Raw genomic sequence first — 26,162 nt, forward strand, 5'->3', positions numbered from 1 at the left:
CAGTATTTTTTGAAAGAGATTAATACTTTTATTTACCAAAGATACATTAAATTAATCAAAAGTGACAGTAAAGACTTATACATTGTTACAAAAAATTCAAATAAATGCTGTTCTTTTGAACTTTCATTCAACAAAGAATCCTGACAACGAATGTCACTTTTTCCACAAAAATATTAAGCAGCACAACTGCTTTCAACATCGATAAGAAATGTTACTTGAGCAGGAAATCAGCATATTAGAATTACTTCTAAAGGATCATGTGACACTGGAGTAATGATGCTGAAAATTCAGCTTTCCATCACTGGAATAATTGGTATTTTATTATTGGAAACAGTTACTTTAAAATGTAATAATATTTTACAATATTACTTTTTTTTTTTTTAAATAAATGCAGCCTTGGCGAGCAAAAGAATTTTAAAAAATCATACAGACCCCAGACTTTTGAACGTTAGTGCACTAATAACGGCAGAACATCCCTAGTTCTTGGAAACATTTTAAAAGCCATGCAGTCAGACTTTCCTCTTCCTTTTAAACCCTCATTCTTACTGCAGGTACCGTGATAATTCAGTGTTTTCCCCAGAGGAAACAGGGTTTCAGAGCAACAGCTTGCTGTACAGGGAGCCTGTAAATCCTGCAACCACAGATGGTCCAAATGTTCCCAGCTATTTTTATACCGGAGACTGTGAAATCTTTGGTGGAAGATATTTTCTTTAGATCACTATGATTTGAAATATCAGTCCATCACTGAGAATGTCCGTGAGGCCCATCTTATTTCAAGGTATATTTTATTTCAGAGTCTTTCAATCGGCTCAAAAACGAGCTCTGCATTACAAATTCATGCAACATACATCAGTGATAGCAGTAACACTGTCAAATGTTTATTAATTTCTATATAATTCTGATGCAGCAGGTAATACGAAGAATTGATTCATACATTGTGTTGATTTATTTGTATTGGGAAAGAATGAAGCAAAAATCACAGTGCTAACAGTCTGAAAAGAGCTGCTCTCAAGGCTGAGCACAAACCGCGTTCAACAAGGCTCCAAAACCTTCATCTCAAAGTGTCGCATTAAGCCATGAAGAAACATCTGGCTGGACATTAGCACTCCTTCTGTCTGGGCACTGTCAGGTTTTCATGTCCAGAAACCAACTTGAGCGAGTGCGTTTCCCCCTGCATGGCCACTAGGGGGCCTGTGTGTCGCTGTCGTCTGAGCTTTTGAGCGGCTCTGTTTCTGGGAGGGCCATGAGGGCTGTGTCAGCATGTACCTCCTCTTCATCTGACTGGACCAGTGGGGAGTCTCCGCTGCAGCTTTCCTCGCTGCCATCCTCTTCATCCGGACCCTCGGTCACGCCGCTGATGGTGTCGGTGCAGGAGGAAGAGATGGAGGACACGGTCTGCCGCAGCTCTGTGTGTGAGGGCACCTTCAGGCTGATGTCTGATGGGGATGAGTCAGGTTCCAGAGCTGGGCCTTCTGCTGAACAGACACAACAAGGTGAAAATATGTCACACCATCTATTTTAGAATATGAATTAGCCTTAAAAGTGCAGTCACAACTAGGGATGTACGGGCCCGATCACGTGGTTTCAGACTCGATCGGAATCGGACGTTACCTCCCGATCAGGACTCAGATATATATGTATATATATTCTCATTATTTTTTAACACATCTATAGTTATGCGGTGGCACAGAGTTAGACCCTTTTGACTCCACACAGAAACAGCAACGCGTGCGGCATGACATCACTTTGTTGACATCACCAAAAGTGAAGAATTTATGTTACTTATTACTTGATTGTTCAAGCTACCTCACAGAAGTGCTCAACAGAGTTGTTGAATTTTAAAATAAGGTGAATTAAATAAAAAATAAGGAACATCCTGGATCTGTTTTTTCGCTCTTCTTTTTTTATGTACGTATTATAGAAGTATCGGATCGGGACTCTGTATCGGTAGATACTCAAAATCAAATGACTCGGACTCGGATTCGAGGGCAAAAAAACCTGATCGGGACATCCCTAGTCACAACCCTGAATACTTCCATGCCATGAAAGTCTCACGTGTTCACAGTCATTCCAGCACAAAAATCTTTTTGCATTGTCTGCTCTGATCTAGAGGGAATATCTTCAGTATTTTGCGCAATGGCTTTTAATAAGGTAAAACTTGAGGACAGCTGAAAACTACCATATTTTCCATTTCTAAATGGGACACTCAATGGATATATTTATAATTGCACATTTTATATTTAGATTTTCTTCACTGTCTTCTATAATGCTCACTTAAAAGATCATCTTTAAAAATATTAATAATGCTGTTAAATGTAATCTTTAGCCAATCTCAAAATGAATATCTGTTTTATGCTGTGCATTAGAATGCGGTGATGCTTAAATTCACTTGTATAATTTAAAACAACTGGTATTTAGTGTTTCATATTTCATTTATTTGATGTATTTGAATACACAGCAGTGGTGGAAAGTAAAGTATTTTTACTTTGTTAATGTACTTAAAGTCCCCCTGTGGTTAAAATCGCAACTAAGAGGCATATAGGCTAATAGAGACATTTTTTAAATTGAAATCAAGGTCTGGTGTGCTGTTAACTAAGCCAAAGGAAATTAATGCCTGCTTTCAAGAATTCTATAAGTATCTTTTCACTTCAAAATGTAATGTGCCTGACTTTCTTGATACTATTGACATTCCAAAGCTTAGTGAGGCTGCCAGAGAGGAGCTGGATAAAGAGTTCACTTTGGATGAAATTGAAGGCTATCAAGTCCTTTTCAAATGGTAAGGCCTCAGGGCCTGATGGGTTCTGTATTAAATTCTATAAAACGCATGCAGACATAATTGCCCCACTACTGCTTAGAAGGATAAATCATTCTTTTAAAAATAAACTGTTCCCTAATTCTCTCTACGATTTGTTTATTATTGAAAAAAGAAAGGCATGACAGATCCTTCCAGTTATAGACCATTGAGCTTGCTTAATTGTGACCAGAAGATTGTTGCCAAAGTCTTGGCCATCAGTCTGAACTAAACACATTGATTCATTAATTCATCATGATCAGACTGGTTTTATTTTGGGTAGATTTTCTTTTTGAAACGTTCAACGCCTTTTAAATGTTATGTTTAGTGAAGGCTCTCAGCGGACCGTCTAGGGCAGCCATTATTTCACTTGATGCAGAGAAGGCCTTGGATCAGATCGAGTGGCGATATCTATATTCAGTGCTAGATAAGTTTGGGTTTGGTAAAAAAAAATTGTGCATATATTGAGATGCTTTATGCAAAACCCAAAATCTGCAATACTTACCAGGGACTATGTCCCTCTTTATCGTGGGACAAGACAGGACTGTTGCCTTAGTCCCTTATTATTTAATCTGGCTCTGGAACCACTGGCTATAAGTATTCAGCACCATTCTTCTATTAGTGGCATTACAATTGGGTCTGTAGAGACCAGACTCTCTTTATATGCGGATGATTTGCTTTTAACGCCATTAATTCTTTACCCCCTTTAATGGATTGAATAAACCATTAGGTTCTTTTTCCGGGTATTCAATTAACTGGAATAAAAGCATCTTTGTTCCTCTTGGCAGTCATATTCCTAATGATTTATAGAGTCCCTCTCTTTTAAAATGATTCAGAATCATTTTACGCATTTACGATTGGTTATTTGCTCAGATCCAAAAGACATATATAAGCTTAACTTTATGGCAACGATACAGAGCCTTAAATCTACCACTGAAAAATTGATGGTTTTCCACCATCGTTAATCGGCCGTATTAATGCTATAAAAATGGTGGCCCTTACAAAGTTTTTATATTGGTTTCAGATTTTACCCATCCATTTTATGAAATCTTTTTTTAAAAATCTAGATTCGATAATTTTCTCTTTTATTTGGTGTTTTAAAGCACATCGTATCTCTAAGGCACACTTAGAGAAATCTAAAGAGCTGGGCGGGTTGGTAATGCCAGTTTTTCAACACTAAGGGCTTTGATGTTTTGGAATTATGGATCGCCCTATTCTTGTGAGAGTGCTATGGATTATCCTAGCTGGATTCACATGGAATCTCATTTTGTAAACAAGAGTTCTCTCCCGGCTTTACTATTAGCCAATGTGAATGTTCCTTTAAAGAGCATTACTAAAAAAAATTGTAGTGCATAGTTCTTTAAGGATATTGAAACAAATTAAGACATTTCTTGGTATCACGCAGCCTTCCCTTTATTCTCCCATTAGTGAGAATCATCATTTTATACCCGCTTTGAGTGATAGAATCTTCCAAATGCGGAATAATAATGAGGGTCTTTCTACATTTAACGAGCTGTACACAAACGTCACCTTTCTTCTTTTGATCACCATTTTAGTAGATTTGATCTTTCTCCCTCTCGTTTTTTCCGTTATTTGCAGATTTGGCTGTTCGGCATTATGTTCAGCAGACTATAGGATTCATCAGGAAGACCATTGTTTCTATAACCTGGTGCGACAAGTACCAGATTCTAGGCATATGGTTTCCCAATTTGTCTCCCTGTTCTCTTCACAGTTGAATATATCTTCTGATTATAGGGTAGCCTGGGAAAAGGAGGCTGGTATCAATATATTTGCCAACCTCTGGTCTGAAATCTTGAAGAGAATACATAGCTGTTCCATCAATGCAAGACTCCAATTAATTCAGTTTAAAATTGTACACAGACTGCACTATTCTAAATCCACCCAGCGGTGTCTCTAATTTGTTCCACCTGAAACTCTAGAGTTACTAGCAAGATTTTTTTGGGGTCTTCGGCGGCATATGATCAAACTTTCCCTCCTGAAATGGAACTGACCATCTTTGGCTATTCGGACACTGTTTCCTCTTTACCTAATTTTTTTTATTTGCAGTATTAATGCTGGGAATGGTTGTGGCCAAGAGAATTATATTAAGGGATTGGAAAGCCACTGCTCCCCCATGTTTTCAGAGACGGCTTGCTGAGATGGTCTGTCTTAAACCTTGAAAAAACAGGGTTTATTGATGCAAAGTCTCGTATTAATTTTCGCAATGTCTGGGTTGCCTTTCTCCAACATTTACATGATAGCAGAACTTAGAGATTAACACATCTGTTACTATGATTTTTCTGCTGAGTTCGATCCCCCTCCCTTTGTACTTTATTTAGGCACTTATGTAATTTAAATAAATAAAAAGGGGGGGGGGGGGGTAATGTTTGTTTATGTTTGTTAACTTTTGTTGTTCTTATAAAACTAATATTGAGAGATAAGACAAACCATGAAACCATGTGCAAATTCATAAGTCGTCACCATTGCGGAGTATTTTTCTCCTTAAAACTGCGGTCAACCACAGACAGTCTCAAAAAGGCAGTTTGAAATTGCTGGTGCTTCTGACGTCACAAACTACCTTATAACAGCCAACGCTGCATAAGTTTGGTGGTAGGAACTAATTTTAACAAGCTTTATGGTTTCTTTTGCTAGATTTATTGTGAGTGGAATAGTTTCTAATTAATCAGACACGCTGTAGCCATGCCGTGATTCACATGAGGGAATTTCACGGTGCCGTTTACCGCATCATCTCTCTCTCTGTCACAAATGAACTGAGCTCACAGTGCCACATACTGTGCAAAAGGACCCAAGAAGTTAACATTATCTCTGACGCTAACGTTTTTCTTGGCATTCTAGCTAACATTAGCTTGCTATATTTGTTATGTGTATAAATAACAAATGTGTCTCTATTTGCACCCTTGCAGCTTTGAATGGTAGAAGTCCCTAAAGCACCTGTGGCAGTTATTGACGGTGACAACAGATACACGAGAGGCTTCATCTCACCGACCCTCACACTTGTACTGTTATGCACTCAAACAAATATGTAAATAAAAATTATTAATGTTTAAGATGCTGTCAAATCAATTTTTTTAATTCAAAGTACAAACTTAATTAACCGTTAACTCTTCAAGAACACTTTCAATCAAACAGCATTGCTAATGATTAAATTACCATAATTTAATTGTTCACTTTTCTGAATTTTGACTATTTTTGAAATTTGATTTATGTAAATGCAGGGTTAATCAATTCTATATAAACTACATGTTTTTATTGGATACAAGATTTGTTCAAATGGATCAAAAATAACATATTTGACAAATTGGCTAACTATAACAGATTTAAAGATTTCAACATACTTTCCGTGTAAAGAGGAATAACACATTGGTTGACTTAAAAGTAACACAAAATGTGTTGTCCTTATCTAGACACAAAAGTGTGTTAAGAAACAACACTGGTTGTGTTGTTTTCAAAACATCATTTAAGAGTGTATTGAAATTTCCAATGCCACAACAAATTCAATGTGTGAGTGAGCACACTTGGCCAATAAAACTGATTCTGTTTCTGATTCTGAATTCGTCACAGTAGGTCTTTGTTTTGTGTTTTTGGTGCTTGGTACTTTGGTGCTTACAGAAAAAGTGCAAAGTGCATATTATTAGGCGTCAAAATACATTTTTAAAGAAACAAATGAAGTCAGGTTACATTAACAGCACGACCGACCTGTGTCAGGAGAGAAAGCGCTGCTCTCTTCACCTACGGAGCTGAGGAAGACATCGAGAGCCTCGTGGTCGGACACATCTGTGAGATCCATTTGTTCCAACAGATCAACATTCACCTCCATTGAGGACATACTGCCTATTGGATCTGCCCCAGAAGATGAAAGAAAACAAACCACTATTACTGGTTTGATTCAACTTTGTGAATCCTAACACCAAACCAGCTGATCGCTTTAAAACCTACAGAACTGTAGATTTAGTTCAGGAATATACAAGCAAATTTCACAATATAATTAATATATTGACATGGATGGAAGAGGCTGGGAAAAAGATGTCGTCCTGAAGAACGGGGGATGCATGGGAAAGCGTACCTCACACATCAGGGCAGCATTTAAGGCAAGAGAGAGGAAAGAGAAGACCATCAACATCATTGCATAAGCTCTTTAACCTCCCATTTAACACAGTAACAGTGTGTTTAAATATTCATAAAGGGAAGGACAGAGCCGTGAGCAGCACATCATATAGAGCGGCTGGGATTCAAACTATTTCGATGCTATTTTCTGAAGGTTACTATGAAAAAGAGAACATATTTTGACTGCTAAACCATTGCTCACTGTCACACTAAATGCACATTGGTCTACACAAGGAGAGTAAATATGAATATTAAAAGTGTTGTTAAAAGCATAACAAATCAATTTCAGGCATTTGAACAAGTATGTGCAGAAGTGGTCCTTATAAAATAGGTAACTGACCTCTCCTATCTGTGATCTGGAGGTATCCTGTGGAAAGGTACTGCTCCATGTCTTGCTGAAATGCCTCTTCAAAGTACTTCTGTCGCTCCTTTAGCTTGACCTGCTGCGCATGCTCCATCTCCAGCACTTTCTGGGCATGTTCTGTATCGAGCTCCGCTAAAGTAAGACATAAAACACCAAGTAGGTTACAAAATGCCAGAGAGAAGAGAGAGATGGGGGATGGAAGCATAAAATGAACTGGAAAGGGAAGTGGATTCACCCTCAGAGAATCAATGTAGTAACATACAACACTTGAACACACATAAAGCTATTGCATAACACTTATTTTCACTACATAAATATTAAAATGACATACAACAACAGTTTGTGTTCATATCAACAAATTTAGTAGGAACGCATTAACAATCTGAATGGCCACTGCCTACTGATGCCACAGCTGTGCCAAGTTAATCCACCATTGTGGATAAAGTATAACAATCTTCTACATAAGTATCTGATCTGTAATATATTTTTCATCAACATTCTAAAAACTACTGTTAAAAAAAAAAAAAAAGACGCCTCTTATCCTCACCAAGGCTGCATTTATTTAATCAAAAATTATAACAACAATTGACAATAACTCTTTTGAATTTGTATGTTTTTTCAAATGTAATGCATTCCTATTATGGCAAAGCTGAATTTCCACCAGTCGTTTCCTCAGTCTACACAGTGTCACATGATCCTTCAGAAATCATTTTAATATGCTGATTCGGCACTCAAAAATGTTTTTAGATAATATCAGTCAATGGTTATGCTGCTTAATATTTTTGTGAAAACCATGAAACACAGTTTTCAGTATTCTTTGTTGGATATAAAGTTCATGAGAACAACATTTATTGAAATAGTTTTGTTTTGTTGTTGGTAACAATTACTTTACTGTCACTTTAATACTAAAAGTATTACTTTTTGGAATTAAACTGTCCAATCCCACACATAAACACACAATATCCAATATCTGCCATATGCATTTTCCAAAACTATTTGCAAATTTGCTAACGTAAACCTCTGAGATCTAAACTTCAAACAACAGTGTACAATTTCAAACATGTTTTCTACAGCCGTCTCTCCGACAATGAAGAAGATCATCCACAAATGTCTTTCCTGCATGCTAGCTTACCGCAGCGTGTTATGATCTAGTAGGGGTGGGAGAGAACGCAACGCTTCTTTTGTGTACGCTTATTGCGAGTCATACAAGATGTGCAATGAAATACTTAATCTTTCACAGGAAGTGCATACTCTTCTCTAAAAAAGCAGGAAGTCTGCCTATGCTATTTAAATGTCACCATCTGTGGTGTTTATGGGTGTGATGTATGCATAGATACGGTACAAACATCCTGTCAAAGCTTAAGATGTCACAGTCTAAATGCAACTTCCAGAATGAAACGTTTATTTTACCTCCAAAAACTTGATATTACGCTAAATAAATCCCCTAAAACTCCCTAAACACTAAGTATTTCAAGACAAGTCACTAATATAATAAGGTTTAAAAAACCTTTAATGCATGCAAGTATGGATACAGCAACATCAAATATAGAGCAGACTTTGTCTACCTTTATCCTGTGTATTGTCAGGAAAATGAGTCCATTGACAAAGCTGTGAAGTGCACCTCTGTTATGACGTGGTGTTACCTACAGTCCTGTCACATATTGTTTTTCAACAGACACGCTGGTTGAGCAGTGTTAAATAAAAGTGCTGGGCTGAATCTAAGCATGTTCAGTAGGAAACCATTGTTGCCCATTTCAGCGCAACATTAGCCTTGCAAAAGTGGGCTATGTAAATGAAGATGATGCAAGCACATTCAAATAAACTGAATATGTATGCATGTATTTTCATGACATTAGTTTAGCAATGATATCTGGTTGACAGCCTCTTCTGTTGCCGCCTAAGCTAATAACCTGCTTCAGGCCCTCAACGCTTGTCAAATCAATATTTCACAGCAGAATCATTATTATGCCATCTCTTTACAGTAATAAAACTACCTGTTTAGGAGTAAAAAAATCCATTGCTTGGATTCCATGTCAATTAAATGTTAATATAAAAACTGGTATTATGCTAAATGGCAAATAAAACAAAAATTCTTGTTCAACATCAACATTTTAGGTTAACATCTATATGCAAGGGAATATTTCTAACAATTTCCTTTAATTGACACTACCATTCAAAAGATTGGATCAGTAAGTTGGTTTTTGTTTGTTTGTTTTTGAAAGAAGTATATTATGCTCACGAGGGCTGCATTTATTTAGAAGTCTTTTGTAACATTACAAATGTCTTTACAGTCACTTTTGATCAATTTAATGCATCCTTTGTCAATAAAAGTATTTCTTCAGGAAACTGCTTTACCATTACTACTGTATCAGGAAACACAGATATGCAAAATATAGCAAATATATACATATACTGACTCTCCAACATGTAGCCTTCCATAGACAAGTCTACATTTGTGACATCAACCTTATTTAATGACTGTTCTCTTTTTAAATGGAATATATACAAGCTTTTAATGGGGCTAATGCTTTAAGAATTAGAAGGAACTTGCAATGGCGCAGGTTCAATGCATTTTACTTACTAACTTGACATTTCCAAGAGGTCAATGTTTGTCCTGTTAGCTCCTGCTGGTAGATGCCATCTGGCTGCAAAAAGCATCTTTCTCCTTTGACGGCCATTCAAAAGCAGCACCATATTCGGACTGATAAGAACCTCATAAACATATATATTCCTAATTATTATTTATTAATTACAGTAGATGCCTTTCCTAACTTATTTAAAGAGCTCTAAAGGCATGAAATGGATTTATATTTTCCCTATCTGCTGCCTTTGACGTCACAGATCAGAAGAGGTGCTAGTGAAGGGATTGGGTTTGTTCTTAATACCCCATGACTTTTTACTACTTAACACATTTGAGGTTCAGGTGATTGTCAAAAAAAAAAAAAAAAAACAGACAGCAGAACGGAGCGCCCATGAGCTGGCATACTACCGGTCAGGTAAGGGGTGGATTGTCCTATGCAATCTGAGCAAGTGCTATTGAGATGAATGGCAATGATAACGGATAGCTTCCTGCCTTGAAAGATTACATGTCCACGGGAACTAAATCATGGATACAGAATGAAAGTACTAAATCTGCAGAGTTAAGCTGTGCCTTTCGTCACATTTTCGGTTACGTACGTGTGACAGCTAATGATAGCTGACGGCACAGGGTGAGCCTGAGGCTCTCTGATCACACTTGTCACATCCTCCACACTCATGCCTCAAATGAGGGAAACATGTTTAAATCACCATGAAATCAAAATGAACAAATACAAAATTTAAATGGAATATTATTATGAATGATTTATCCATGCACTTTTTTTAATTCATGTGCCCCCATAATGTTTGATCAAAAAACAACTTGCAACGACATCTCCTCTCTGATGACGTGTTTACTGCTGTGAGGGCAGGAAAACCTGTCACTCACATGAGATTGACCAATAGCAAACCACAACCATCAAGTTAGTTCCCCATGGACAAAATCAAGTTCAGCCCAACATTTTTCTCGTTCGAAAAGCCGTTTTACTCGGATGTACGTCACAATAGGGAAAAATAAATAAATAAATAAATCGCAACTTCCATTTCATACCCACTTTCAAGGAACACGCCGACTTTTTGGGACTTATACTATTATTTTTGGGAAGCTTATTCACCGTATCACCCAGAGTTAGATACATACCCTTTTCATCTTTGTGCGTGCCGTAACTCTGTCTGACGCACCCACTGCTAGCCTAGCTTAGCACAAAGACTGGAGGTAAACAGCTCCAGCTAGCATACTGCTCCCAATAAGTGACAAAATAATGCCAACATTTTCCTATTTATATGTTGTGGTTTGTATAGTTACAGTGTGTACAAATAACAAGGTCACATGAGAGACAGCCATCTTCTAACCCTGGGAACCATATTCTCAGAAGGCGAAGCAAGCTAATCACTTGGGTGGAGTGATTAGCGCAACACTGAGCGAACTCTCTGCTCCTCACCACGGGGCTTCCCAGGTGCTGCGAGCAAATCACTCCATTGAAGTAGCAGTGCTTCGCCTTCTGAGAATATAGTTCCCAGTATATGTTTAGGAGATGGCTGTGTCTCATGTGACCTTGTTATTTGTACCTGCTGTGACTATACAAACCACAACATGTAAATAGGAAAATGTTGGCGTTATTGTCACTTATTGGGAGCAGTATGCTAGCTGGAGCCGTTTACCTCCAGTCTTTGTGCTAAGCTAGGCTAGCGGTGGGTGCATCAGAGAGTTACGGCACACACAGAAATGAGAAGGGTATGTATGGACTTATATAACTCTGGTGGATACGGTGAATAAGCTTAAGTCCCAAAAAGTCGGCGTGTTCCTTTAAGAACCTTCGTGAGGGCCAATGGACAGAACCACGGCTATGAATTCGACAACACAGTTTCATGGTCTGCTCGCTGTGAATATGGCTAGATTACACTGATGACAATGTTCATTAAAACCATCAATCTTCTATTAGTAAAAACCAGCAGAAGAAATGCAGTGCTAATCAGTGGAGCATCTGGCAGCGGATGGTAATGCAGGTTCAGCCCATGGGCCAGACAGGTTAATGACTCCAATGAGCTGACCTGCCTCCGCACACAGAACAGAACCCCAGAATCCAGCAACAGAAAGAGGAATGTATGAACACTGTCTTCTTTCAACACACGGGTGGTTCAAGATCACTACTCTGCCCAACAACCACAGTCAATTAGGATGGACAATGAATTATAAATAGTCTCTGGTTTGTGTCAGTAGACACGTTACATGTACTTACAGTAGTAATAACAGTAAATTATGCATTTTACTACATGTGTTATGCATACATTCTACATGTACTTACCAAATAGTAAGTGTACATGTTGTTACTTGATATTACTCAGTACGTAAATGTATAATTAAACTGTAACAAGGAAACCTTAAAATAAACAGTAACCCCTTTGCTTAGGTTTTTTCAAACCTAAATGTTCTAGCAACTTTTTGTTAGAAAACATACAACTCACACAAATCACAAATTGTACAACCTTTGAAAATAAGTTCGCTTCGCGCCGGGATGATCTTTGTCTCCACATCGTGCATTAAAATTATTTAATGAACAGATAGCCATGAATTATCCCGCTTATACTATAGTCATTTGCCACCATTGACAACTTAAAGCTGTCATTGATGTTTGCAGCGCAATATTTGACGGTTATCATTCTGCCTGCTTTCAATCAGACAAAGAGATAAAATAGTGTGTAAGATTACATTTATTTGAATTAATCGAGAGAGAGAGAGAGAGAGAGAGAGACAGAGAGAGACAGAGAGAGAGAGAGAGAGAGAGAGAGCTGCTGTACATCTGTACAGCTTCTCTCTCTATTAACAGCGAAGCAGTGAGTTGAATTACTTCAAAATAGCGAAGTAACCCCCTCGTTGCTGAGAAATATAATGTAATGATTCAGTAGCTGAGCTATTTTATTACTAAAATTCACGGGGAAGCGTTGATAAGTGTAAAGAGGTATGTTGATAAGGAAGGAGGAGGCGGGAACCGGCGAATGTTCAAACACTTTAATATATCAAAATAAACAAACAAAACGAAAGTAAAAGTGGCAGCCCCTCACGGACGACTGCTCACACAAACAAAACATAACATAATGTCATCGCGCCTCCTTTTATGCTTCAGTAGCTCACGCCGCATAATATATCAATTCTCTTTAGTGAATGCTTAATCTCTGAGATAACTTTATGAGATGGTAATACATGAGGCACCTAGAGGCTGCAGCTCTACAACCCAATGTACAGGTCAAAAATGAACCAATTTGGCACAACGGTTGGAGGGCACACAAGTTAAGCAAACAGGCTCATTAAGACATTGTCATGTTACAGCAACAGCAGGAATACTAACCCCAACTTCAAGTTAATAACTACATGGCAAGGATGTCTTTCAAACAGATTTACAGCAACATTTCTAAATTTGATGTATCCAAAGTCTTTTAGAAAAAATATAATTCTAAGCGCTGCATAGGCTCGCATTATGATGGCTGGTAATGAAAAGGCATACAGACACAAAAGCCACAGTATGCATCCTAATCTGCGCTGAAATTCCATTACTAAAGCCTGCCAAACCCAAAGATGACAAACAATGACTGCAAACCACCAATTCAGATCCTTTGAAATACAGCCAGAACTGCGATACATCAGCACATCAAATTAACCTTACAACCATCTACTCAATATTGAATTAAAAAAAGAGTGTCTGGAAACCTACAAGAATCTCTCATGCTGCTGTCCAGAGTTCCCGACGTGGACATTTTGTATTTCTCCTTGAAGAGTGCAGATAAGCTGAAAGCAGGACTGATAAGCCTGAGACTGCAGTTAAAGTGAGGCTGAAGAACAGCTAAACGAACATCTTATATTCTGCAGCCGGTTTTATTCCAGAAGCAGCTCCTCTATGGCCAGGAATGCTGAGACATTGCCTGCTCAGGGACACAGAGCTACAGATGCAGCTGGAGTGAGGAGGGAAGCAGGGAACGTACCATTCACATCCTGTTATAGGGGTGAGGGTCTGTAGAAATCGGAGTTTTGTGTGAAATATTTGCTTTCATCGCTTTGCAATCTGGGACTAATCAATCGATCTTATACTTTATGCAACACTCAACTACACTTATGATTAATATTACAATTAGATAATTAGAGAACAGGAATAACGTCAACATTAGTGTGAATAATCATTAGTTAGTGCCAAAAACACTGCAATCTGACACAAAAGCACATTACACAGAAGTAATTGATAAATCTAAAAGTTTTTCACAGATATCAGCGTTGCATTTTACACTGCACATACCGGTATTAGTAAACCACAGCTTCCTTGTCCAGACGGGAAAAATGAATCCATAAAAACATAAAAAATCCTTTTAAAACCTAAATAAATAAATAATCAAGTATGATGTGTGAAGTCTTGAAGCACACTGCCCACACAAACAACGGGCCAATCTCAAGCAACACCACCTACGTACCAAAGGAAGTGTTATAAACAGTCTTCACCACTTTTTCAGTGACACAGACATTTGTAGAATCACTAGGATGTCAAATGAATACATTCAAAAAATGTTTAATCCTTATTCTTAACTTCTACTTTTACAATTACAAAATAACCTCTACACTCAGATGACCTAAATGTTCTCCAGATAAAGGGCACGGATATGTGAACAATGATGCATAGCCGCCAAAGGCAAATTCTGTTTAGTACAACATCTCTATCTGATACATTGAAGAGCTGTGATGATGATGAAAGTGAATGTTATTTTCTCCGGACGGTAGGTATGAACAGATGGAGCAGGCAGCCTCCCTTGGAGGTCAGTGTGGATTTAATGGCATCATAAGACCAAATAAAGACAGCGTCCACTCACTAGAGCGGTTTTGCCCTCCCTGAGGTTGATTTGTGTCGCCTGGGTAATTACTACACGGTTAATCATCAGTGTTTAGCACTAAATGACTGAGCTTCATGATGTAAATAAAAATGCTAAAATAATATACAAAACGACTAAACTGGGAACTATTTATCCCTCTGAAACCGGCACATCCACCAAATAAGAAACCATTATTGATTCAGTGATCTTTTTTCTGTTTCTATTTTTAAATCACAATTAATGAAACTATTTTTATAGTTTCTAGTTTATAGTTAGTAAATAGTTTACTGAACTATTTATTTTCATACAATTCTTTAGTACATATGATCTCTCTACTTCTTGAACCTGTTTAAGATGTTAAAGAAATAATAATACAATTATATACAAAATTATAATTAATTAAAATTATAATACTTTAAGTAATTATAAGTAACTAATTAAATACAATACCGTTCAAAAGCTTGGGCTCTGTAAAGTTTTTTAAATGTTGTCTTGTTCAATGTTGTTTTCAAGTGCCTTATGCTAACCAAGTCTAGATTTATTAGATCAAAAATACAGTTATAACACGAACATTATCAACATTGTCAAATATTATTACAATTTTAAATACATTTAAAATTGCTTTACATTTCAATATATTTTAAAATGTACCGGTAATTTATTTCTGTGATGGCAAATTATGATTTTTGGCAGCAATTACTCCTGTCTTCAGTCACATGATACTTTAGAAATAATTCTGATATGCTGATTATGCTGATATGGTCCTTAAATAATTTGATTATTATTAATGTTGACAACAGCTGTGCTATTTATTATTTTGATATATTATATTTCTTTGGAGAAAAAAAAACTTAATACATTTCTTTCTATCCATTCTTTGATGAACAAAGTTCAAAAGAACAGCATTTATTTTAAATATTTTTGTAACAATGTGACCCCTATTTGGTCCCACTTTATATTAAGTGGCTTTAAGTACTATGTACTTACATTGAAATTACTAATTTGATACAATGGACTTATTGTGTACATACATGTTTTTTACATTGTACTTGTATTTTTAAAATACCTGCATGTAATTACAGCTGTAATTAATTTATGTAATTACATTTGTAATTACACTGTTGACCCTTCCCTTATACCTTAACCCACCCTTAAACTTAACCATACCACCACACCTGTCCCTAACCTTACCCGTATCACACCGCAATAGCAGCAAAAGTGGTTTACAATAAAACATGAACACAATAAGTACATTGTACTTATTTTTTGATGTAAGTACATAGTACTTAAAGCCACTTAATATAAAGTGATATATATATATAAAAACATTGGTAAGCTTTTTTTATTAAATGTATATACTGTAGCTGTGGAGTTAGGCTGATTGTGCTCTCAAGATGTAAAAAAATATCATTCTTACCTTTGAAAGACTCAAGCTCTTTCCTAAAAAAAAATTAAAAAAAAGTTACATACACAACAAATACATATAGTCACCTACAGAGCACAAGATCTCACCAGATGTCACATTAAGTCAGCCCACAGATTCCCGAGAAAAAGAGGCTGCAGCATTTCACTGGCGCTGACAACTTTTGCATCTGTGTGTTTGTACTAATGAATACCCACACGCAGAAGGAGAAGGGCACTGAGCACTGAGCCCAGCTGCTTTCCAACTCACTGGGCAAAGCCAGAGATGTATGATTTAGCTACAGGCTCAAACAGCGAGAGCACACAGCATCAAAAGAAACACGAATGCCTGTATGATTACACAACACACATACATGCTTGATAGTGTTTTCATACAGTACAAGGACAATAGGACATTCGCGTTTTTTCCTTGGCGCTTATTTCTGCGTGTGGTTATTCAATGCTTCTGTGAAATCGGCAAAACACACTGTGTGCAGTGTCATTGTGATGATAAACAATCTAAACAGCAGGCGTTACATTACTCTTATTCAATACAGATGCCCTAATATGTTCTCAACATTGCCAGGGTGCAAAATATTGTCAAAATGGCAATGTACTGTTCCTTTATTAAGTTAAAGGGGCGAATCCTTGATGGACAGAACCTTCATGTTCTGCAGTTATTGTAAGCTGATCAAATGACCATGAAATGCAGCACACAGTGCGTGTCCTGATCACAGCATGCCTTCAGAAGAGTCATCTCTGAATGAGCAAATGATCAAGGGGAAATGTGATGATTCGGGTGTTTGATGCTATGATAACACTAGTACCACCTAAATCCCATTCTATCTTTCCTACAGAACCCTTGCACAAAGGCTTTCTGACATATAGGGCTGGTTATAATTCAGCCAAGGGGACAAAAGACAGCAGAAAGGAAAAGTACTGGCTAAAAGACACAATAGACACATTAAACTGTCCAGGGCCTTTATTTAAGACCAAATAAACACTGTTTTTACCTTTTCTTCTTCTTGTAGTTTTCCAGCTGCAGGACCTGAAAGTGCTTGTAGCGCTGATGATCACATTGAGCACACAAATCCTCGAGATATACCAGACGACTCTCCATCTCTTCAAAATCAGCCTCCATGTGAGCTGTGCAAAAACATGGAAGACTAAAGTTTATAACACGTTAAAGCTAAAATTATGTACAGTAAAAAAAAAAAAGGGAAAAAAGCCAAAGCACCTATAATGTGTGCATCCTATCATATTGAATTCATGTGCTACTAGCTAAGGAGTTCTGCAGTGCTGATTTAGAATGCAAGGTATGGTGACATATTGTCATTTCCATTGAGAAAAGTACATTTCATCTGTACATGCATTACATTACAGACTACAAAATGAGCACAAGTGAATGATAATAGAAATATAGGCAAACTTTTTGCTGTCAGTGCGGGTTGCACAAAGGCAGGACTTATATAGCTACATAACACCACCAAGTGGCAACACTAAAAAGTGCCTAAATATCCATGAGAATTTGCAGTTCTCCGGGAACGTGATATGCCTTATTTCATATCTGCTTGCATTAGAAAGATAATGGAGGAGGTGGTATTTACACTTGGCCACTTCATACTTCCTAATGAAACTGCAAACCAATGTAACAAGTATATAAATTCCATTTACACTTGGAAAATCACTGCTTGCATTTCCTGAAACTTTTCAGTTAAACATACAGTACTGTAAAGTACTTTTTTTCTTTTAAATAATAATATTATTTTTATTAAGCAAGCATGTATTCAAATAAACAAAAGTGACATTAAAAGACATTTATAATGTTACAAAAAAATGATATTTTATTTATGCAGTTTTTTCTATTCATCAAAGAAATTGCATCCACAAAATTATTAACCAGCACAACCATTTCACTGTGATTATAATAGAAGACTATTACTTAAGCACCAAATCAGAATATTAGACTTATTTCTGAAGGATCATGTGACTCTGAAGACTGGAGTGATGATGCTGAATATTTAGCTGTCATCACAGGAATAAATTACATTTTAAATATATTCATATATTTAAATAAAAAGTATATATATTCATAAAAAGTTATTTTAAAATGCAATATTTCCCAACATTGTGGTTTGAACTGCATTTTTTGGGTCAAATAAGAGAATAAGAGCATTCTTTGAAAAACATAAAGTCTTACAGACCCCAAACATTGGAATGGTAGTGTATAAATCATCTACACCGCATAACCTGATTCTCAGATGACAATTTGACTGCATATAACTGCTTGTAACAAATTTACTATTTGATCTACACTAACTAGATGCATATTACACAAAAAGTCCTTTTGTCCAAAACACTACAAAAAGAGCTTATAACAACTGAACGATCAGAGCAACTTTAGATAGGCTATTGTGTAGTCAGTCTGCACAATACACTTTGTAAGGGACCCAAGTCTGAGGACTGAAGCCAATAGGCAACGTTGCGGCACGAACAACAGCCACTGACATCAGCAGATGGAGCTCCACAGGAATCACTCTCATTATCACCGTGTTCCACAGTTACACACAGAGTGTGTAGCATTGTGCGTAGACAAACACTCTGCAAAGGCAGTCAAGGTGATCTTATTCCTCTACCATCACAGTAAAAGCTCCATTTAAGCCCACATGAGATGTACAATAAGCACTGATTTCAAAGGTATCATACAAGCAATCCATATGACTTGTACTTTATTTTAAGATAGCTTTCTACAATGATAAAAAAAGGAAATTTAAGTGATATTTCACTGATTATTCTCCCCTTAAAAGCAGCTCACGTTCCAGTTTGGTAAGTCGAGACACATTGTGCCAGCTTGGTGTAAGTATCAATATGGAAGTACGGATGAGAATCACAGAGGAAGATTGTCAGTGAATCCAAATGAACTAAAATGACAGTTAAAAAGTAATATTAATAATCTCCTTCTCTACCAATACCATAAATATATACGAATACCTCTGATTTGTCACTGATTAAGATTCTTATGTGTGATGTCTCACCGATACGTGAGGTGATAGTCTCCAGGTCCGAGAGGAAAGCAGGGATCTGCTGCAGTTGTTCCTGCATCTCCAGCACTGCTCCTCGTCTCTTCTCCCAGTGTGCACACAGCATCACAACCTCTCCGTCCACCATCTGACAGACCACAGGGTTTAGTTACCATGGTTATGGCACCACAAATGAGTCAACTGTACAGAGTTATATGTGTGAACTTACTTCCCCAGCCTTAGCACACTCTTTCCCCCGTTTATGAAGGGAGACCCAAGTGTCTTCATATCTGGTGAAGAAAAAGCACATAAAAAACAAAACAAAAATAAAAACAGTTATTACTACATTCATCAACTTCAGATATTTATCAAAATACTTCCTTTGATTCCATTGCACTGAAATGTTTGTTGACAACTTGACATCATTGACATTTCTGATATGGTTGTGTACAAATAAGGAAAGCAACTTACCGACTGAGTAACTCGACTCCAGCAGAATATTCAGGGAGGTGCTCATCTCTTCTGGGAGAATATATGACATAAAATATATATTTATGTATATATGTATATAAGCATGACATATATATATATACACACACACATTTAACCTACATTGAGGATCAAATGTTGCCACAAAGACAGTAAAACCTGCATTTTTTTTTTTAAATTGTGGGAACATTTGGTTAAGCCCCACGAAAAAAATAGCTTATAACGCATACTAAATGATGTTTGAATAAAAAAGTAAAATGCAGAAAGTTTTCTGTGAGTGTTATGTTTAGGGGTAGGGTTATGGTTAGGGTATAGAAAACATCATTAGCCAGAATAAAACCATTGTGCCTATGGAGAGTCTACATTTAATATAAAAACTAGTTTGTTTGTTTGTGTGTGTGTGTGTGTGTGTGTGTGTGTGTGTGTGTGTGTGTGTGTGTGTGTGTGTGTGTGTGTGTGTGTGTGTGTGTGTGTGTGTGTGTGTGTGTGTGTGTGTGTGTGTGTGTGTGTGTGTGTGTGTTTGTACATTACCTTTGTTTTTTCTTTACTTTCACCTCCTTGGATTTGTCACTTAGGGTCTTGATTCTGAGAAGTTTTGAAATATGACACTGTAAAAATCCTAAAATCCAAATAATATGCCTAGTTATAAAACTACAGTATGTTATTGTTTGGTTACATTTATATGTTTTTAATTATTTTGTTTATTGTCATTAAATAAAACATGCACTTAGTGTCACTTGGAAATATTTACATTTTATTAAACAAGAGACAATGTAATAAAAGTCAGTAATGTTGTTTCCCCCATCACATGACAGTCAGCTGGAAGTTATTAGTGCAATTCCAGATTGCAGTTGTTAGCATTTGGCTAACTTGACAGCATTGAACATCTCGTGTCCCTCTTCCCACAAATATGAAATTATTAAATACATTTTATTTATTTTAATACCCAGTAGCCTTTGTTTTGTGAATATTAAGAAGAAGAAAAAAACACTCATGGCTGTAACGTTAAGTAAGTGAGATTATTAGCAGGCTAATTAGCTAGCGTCCACTTCTCGGCTCTCTGCTGAATAGCGGACACTCTCGTCAAGAAGCCAAAGCAGAAGTTAGGTCAATATGGTGTAATATGAGTTCAGGTTCTAAAGGTCATATCATTTTGCTATCTCGACACCTTATTAAGACTCTAGATAGTACGAAAGCAGCCAGACAGCTCATACGTACCCTGACGTGAAGTCCTGCTGCACCGTTTGCAGTCTCTCTCTGAAATTCTCAAACATGTTCTTGAGCTGCTTTAATTCCTCTACACAGGCTTGACATTTAGGTTAGATCTGTGTGTGCTTACAGTCTTTCACGAGGGCTTCAGCAATCCTATGACATAGGGCAATATCCTAATGTCCCGTTGTGGGCTTTGCTCCGTCGGACAATGTCTTCAGGACTACAGTAACGTTAGCTGGATTCATCCAGCCAGTGTTTATCTCAATAATAAATAGTGGATCTGGATCACTATTATTAACATAACATTACATTTTTACCCAAAGTAAGAAAATGTGATTCAGCGTCGTCTGTCAGATAGCTGTACTAACGTGAGTCCTTCCTGTACTAGTTGAACACACGCCCCCTTACTGAGAGTGAAAGTGACAAAAGGAAGGGTTGTTCAGCAATTCTCAGATTCATTTTAGCGATTCGGTTCATTCGTGCGGTTAGTTTCAATGAACCGATTCAGATAACATCACCAGTTCCCATAAGAATTTATGGCCTGGTTTCACAGACAGGGCTAGGTCAAGCCAGGGTTAGGCCTTATTCAATTTGGACATTTAATTAGCTTTTATAAATGTTCCTTAGAAAACGAATTTTAAGATAGGCTATGTAGATAAGAGTCTTTATTGTCCCATAGGGATAATCATTTCCACACATCCTTTTTTCTTATATCAGTTCAAGTTACTTAAAGGGGTGATATAAGCTAATGCCCTTTTCACAAGATATAAAATAAATCTCTGATGTCCCCAGAGTGTGTATGTGAAGTTTTAGCTCAAAATACCCCACAGATATTTTAATATAGCATGTTAAAGATGTCACTTTTTGAGGGTAAGTAAAAACGCACCTTTTTGTGTCTCTCCCTTTAAATGCAAATAAGCTGCTGCTCCCAGCACACAGGTTGGAGCTACAACAACTTGTGTCCTTTTACCTCACACAGACATGCACTGAAAATTTCTAAAACTTTTAGCCTTTTATGTTCAAACCAGAGTCAGAAAGATGGAGAGACTCAAGAAGAAGTGACAACATGTAGACAACATTTCTGAATGGTTAGTTGATTGAATTTATGTAGCTTGTGTGTAGTTATCTTCTAGTCATTGATTAGCATTTTCTGTCTTGATAATCTATAAATCGCGTTCCCAGGGGCAGGGTTTATGTAAATTTGAGGGTTCATGATGTCACTCACCCGGGAGGAATGTTGTGTAGTCCCTACCAGCCATTTGTTGGAGATGGAGAGTTGAAGTCCTTAAAAAACGATTTATTTAAAAGCAAATATCTCCCTTTGCTTTTAACTTTGAGCGTTGTAACTTTGCAGATGTTGTTTATGCTCAAACAGCAACATTACACACTAACTAAAGTTAGAAAAGTGAAATCATAATCAACCACCCCTTAACACTCTACTGCATAGCGTTGCCCTCAGGTTTTCTTAAGCCTTATGTTCAGTACATTTTTATTTAAATGATTGCAACCAATTAGAATGTTTCAAAAAGTATCAAAGAACAGTCCAATAAGGTTTGGGAGTCACTATCATGCACCATTTGAAGGCGGGATGTGCTTTTCTGACACTTGGTCACATGACACATGGTGTGAGAAGAAAGCAAGATTATTTGCTTTGGTAATCTTATTTAAAATGACATGAACTTACACAAAAATGTGTGTGTGTGTGTGTGTGTGTGTGTGTGTGTGTGTGTGTGTGTGTGTGTGTGTGTGTGTGTGTGTGTGTGTGTGTGTGTGTGTGTGTGTGTGTGTGTGTGTGTGTGTATGAAGGTGTAGAGAAGCCTTTTGGCAGGTTTTGTGAAGTTTTTATTTTATTTTGCATGTTCACAAATTCAGTTTTTCTTTGTGTTGCCTCAGGGAAACGTTGTGCGTTAAGGGGTACTTTTCAAGGATGTCTTGGACAATACCTCACAATGGCAAAGAATGTGTTACAAGTAGGGAAGATGCAGGGTTCCTGGGTGCACAGTAACACCCAAAGTCACCAAAGTGTCACCAATGTGCAGCATCCACCTGGATGATGCGAAGGCAACCATATTGCGCCAGAACGCCCACCACACACCAGCTTACTGGTGCCAGAGGAGACAGAGTGGTAGATGGCTCGAAGTCTCTGCTTTAATTTATCCCAAAGGTGTTCTATCATGTTGAGGTCAGGACTGGTGCGCAGTCATGTCAGAACAGAAAGGGGCAATCTACAAACTGTTCCCACAAAGTTGGGACTTGGGAGCATGAAATTAACCAAATTGTCTTGGTATGCTGAAGCATTATGATTTCCTTTCACTGGAACTAAGGGGCCAAGCCCAACCCCTGAAAAACAACCCCACACCATAATCCCCCCTCCACCAAACTTTACACTATAGGCACAATGCAGTCAGGCAAGTATCGTTTTCCTGGCAACCTCCAAACCCAGACTCGTCCATTGGATTGCCAGTCAGAGAAGCGTGATTGGTCACTCCAGAGAACACGGTCTCCACTTCTCTAGAGTCCAGGGGTGGCGTGCTTTACACCACTGCATCCCACGCTTTGCATTGCACTTGGTGATGTAAGACTTTGATGCAGCTGCTCAGCCATGGAAACCCATTCCATGAAGCTCTCTAAAGTTTGGAGATCTGAAGCTATTGACTCTGCAGAAAGTTGGCGACTTCTGTGCGCCTCAGCATGCACTGACCCCACTCTGTGGCCTAGTTGCTGTTGTTCCCAATTGCTTCCACTTTGTTATAACACCACTAACAGTTGACCGTGGAATATTTAGTAGTGAGGAAATTTCACGAATGGACTTATTGCACAGGTGGCAAGCCATCACCGCGCTTGAATTCACTGAGCTCCTGAGAGCGATCCATTCTTAGATGTTTGTTGAAGCGTCTGTATGCCTAGGTTCTTAATTTTATACAACCGTGGCCATGGAAGTGATTGGAACCCCTGAATGCAATGATTTGGAGGGGTGTCTCAATACTTTTGTCAATACTGTATATTGGGATGATTAGGATACATGAAGTACATGATATGACATGACACACTACATGATACAAACCTATGTCTGTATCAAATCAAATATATTGATATATTTCAAAAAAATATTTCAAGTGTTTTCCCTTTTTACTTAAATGATTTCTTGACATTTTTGGGATTTTCTTTAGATTTTTGTATTGCTTTCTGAGAATTGTATAATGATAATTTTCTCTGATTCTTTACCATCGTTGCACAACGGAACAAATATTTTGGTTGTATTGTTTATCAAACAATAAAATGTTCCCAAATGAGCCAAGAAATGATGTGGAATAATTTTATCATGTGCCATCACAACGCATGCAGTTGAGAGTTAAAGTCGACATGAAATCAAAATTGACCGTATTTACTTGGTTAACGCATATTACTAGTCTTGTGGTGAACAATTAATCCATGCAAATGAATACACAGAAATATGAAAAAATTTCCCGTGGTAATCTTTAATAAAAGTCTAAAAAGTTACTTCCGGTCTGAAATGGCGTTCCTTTTCTGATGACGTAGGTTTGACGGCTTGGGTTGAAAACGCTTAAAGGGTTAGTTCACCCAAAAATGAAAATAATGTCATTAATGACTCACCCTCATGTCGTTCTAAGCCCGTAAGACCTCCGTTCATCTTCGGAACACAGTTTAAGATATTTTAGATTTAGTCCGAGAGCTTTCTGTCCGTCCATTGAAACTGTATATACAGTATACTGTCCATGTCCATAAAGGTAATAAAAACATCATCAAAGTAGTCCATGTGACATCAGTGGGTTAGTTAGAAGTTTTTGAAGCATCGAAAATACTTTTTGGTCCAAAAATAACACAAAATAAGACTTTATTCAGCATTGTATTCTCTCCCGGGTCTGTTGTCAATCCTTCACAGTTACGCTGATGGCGTAAGACGCTGATGACGTGTTATCTGGTGCGCCCGAGCTTCATTTATAGACTGAGGGAAACGCACGCTGTAAAAGTGTCTCATCCGCGACATGCACATTTACGCACCATTAAAAAAATGATATCCACGCAAACAATGTAGAATAGCTTGAATATAGCGTGCGTCTCCCTCAAACTGTAAACGAAGCTCGGGCGCACCAGATAACACGTCATCAGCGTCTTACGTCAGCAGCGTCACTGCGGAGTCCTGAACGCAGATTGACAACAGACCCGGGAGAGAATACAATGCTGAATAAAGTCTTATTTTGTGTTATTTTTGGACCAAAAAGTATTTTCGATGCTTCAAAAACTTCTAACTAACCCACTGATGTCACATGGACTACTTTGATGATGTTTTTATTACCTTTATGGACATGGACAGTATACTGTATATACAGTTTCAATGGACGGACAGAAAGCTCTCGGACTAAATCTAAAATATCTTAAACTGTGTTCCGAAGATGAACGGAGGTCTTACGGGCTTAGAACGACATGAGGGTGAGTCATTAATGACATTATTTTCATTTTTGGGTGAACTAACCCTTTAACCATCCCCTCAAACCGTTAGTCTGCTATGGGTGTACCATGGCTTTATGTCACTTTTTCCTTTTAACATGGTAAAGGGCTCATACTGTCCATTTTTGCTAATTGTGGCCTTCATAATCAAATGGAAGATACACAATGTAACTCTAAACTCAATTGTTTATTTCAGATGCAGTTACATATCATAACCTCATCATCTGCAGAGAGAAACTGCCACTCAGAATACACACACAATGAAGGACATAAAGACATCATTGTGAAGATCACTGGAACTTGGTCTTCATTACATCTAAATCCTGTTCAATGTCAATTGTTATATTTATTAATGTATTCAGCTAACCTCTGTTGTTAGAGCACTGTCATTTTTGCTGTGTCAATAAAAAAATAAAAGTAGCCTACCTAATTGAAACAACATGCTGTTTTTTTTTTTTTTAAATGTAAACCCAAATAGAGGCAACAAGATATAAGACCAGGCACAGAGGGCTAAACAAAAACAATATAAATACATAATTTATATTTTTTTAAAAATCATATTAGTCATAGTAATATTAATAATATGAAGATAGCCTACTAATATACTAAGATTAATAAAAATAAATATAATTGAAAATAGCACTTTCAAAGCATGGTTCTATGTAAATTATCACAAAGACTTGTAGAGAAACGCATTTTGTACAACAATTGGTCGAATGATAATGTTACTTGACTTGTTTGTGGTGTAGTAGCCTAGATAAAAGCGCTATTTAAATGATTCATTCATTCATTCATTCATTCATAGTTACAGACGCCTTTGCGAATCAGTTCGAATAAATAATTTAAAAGAACCGGTTCAAAA

The 26,162-nt window shown here is 37.3% G+C and overlaps 1 protein-coding gene across 4 annotated transcripts; it reads right to left on the bottom strand.

Annotated features, from left to right (window-relative positions):
• Window positions 1-21,295, bottom strand: dtnbp1a (dystrobrevin binding protein 1a). 4 transcript variants are annotated; one of them, XM_079625238.1, is made up of 10 exons: window positions 20,837-21,295; window positions 20,150-20,203; window positions 19,601-19,651; window positions 19,359-19,419; window positions 19,145-19,277; window positions 17,123-17,255; window positions 16,126-16,148; window positions 7,257-7,412; window positions 6,509-6,652; window positions 1-1,472 (listed from the first exon to the last, which is right to left on the bottom strand). In XM_079625238.1, exons 1-10 carry the CDS (start codon window positions 20,890-20,892, stop codon window positions 1,183-1,185), a joined length of 1,101 nt encoding a protein of 366 aa, XP_079481364.1. In that variant the 5' UTR covers window positions 20,893-21,295; the 3' UTR covers window positions 1-1,182. The 4 variants fall into 4 exon arrangements, with proteins under 4 accessions (XP_079481364.1, XP_079481366.1, XP_079481365.1 ...); XM_079625240.1 differs by having other exon boundaries at window positions 19,601-19,648; window positions 20,837-21,254; XM_079625239.1 differs by having other exon boundaries at window positions 18-1,475; window positions 19,601-19,648; window positions 20,837-21,254.
• Window positions 21,296-26,162: the final 4,867 nt, after the last annotated feature.

Source organism: Phoxinus phoxinus (genome assembly GCF_949152265.1).
Source record: "Phoxinus phoxinus genome assembly, chromosome: 10".
Taxonomy (NCBI): Eukaryota; Metazoa; Chordata; class Actinopteri; order Cypriniformes; family Leuciscidae; genus Phoxinus; species Phoxinus phoxinus.

Bases quoted from the DNA above. Each gene is read 5' to 3' on its own strand.
- dtnbp1a (XM_079625237.1), bottom strand. From the start codon at position 20,892: ATGTTTGAGAATTTCAGAGAGAGACTGCAAACGGTGCAGCAGGACTTC. The intron at 16,149-17,122 runs GTAAAAACAGTG...ATTTTTTTTTAG, and splicing joins AACTACAAGAAGAAGAAAAG to GAAAGAGCTTGAGTCTTTCA. The intron at 6,653-7,256 runs GTCAGTTACCTA...CTTCTGGGGCAG, and splicing joins CCAGATCACAGATAGGAGAG to ATCCAATAGGCAGTATGTCC.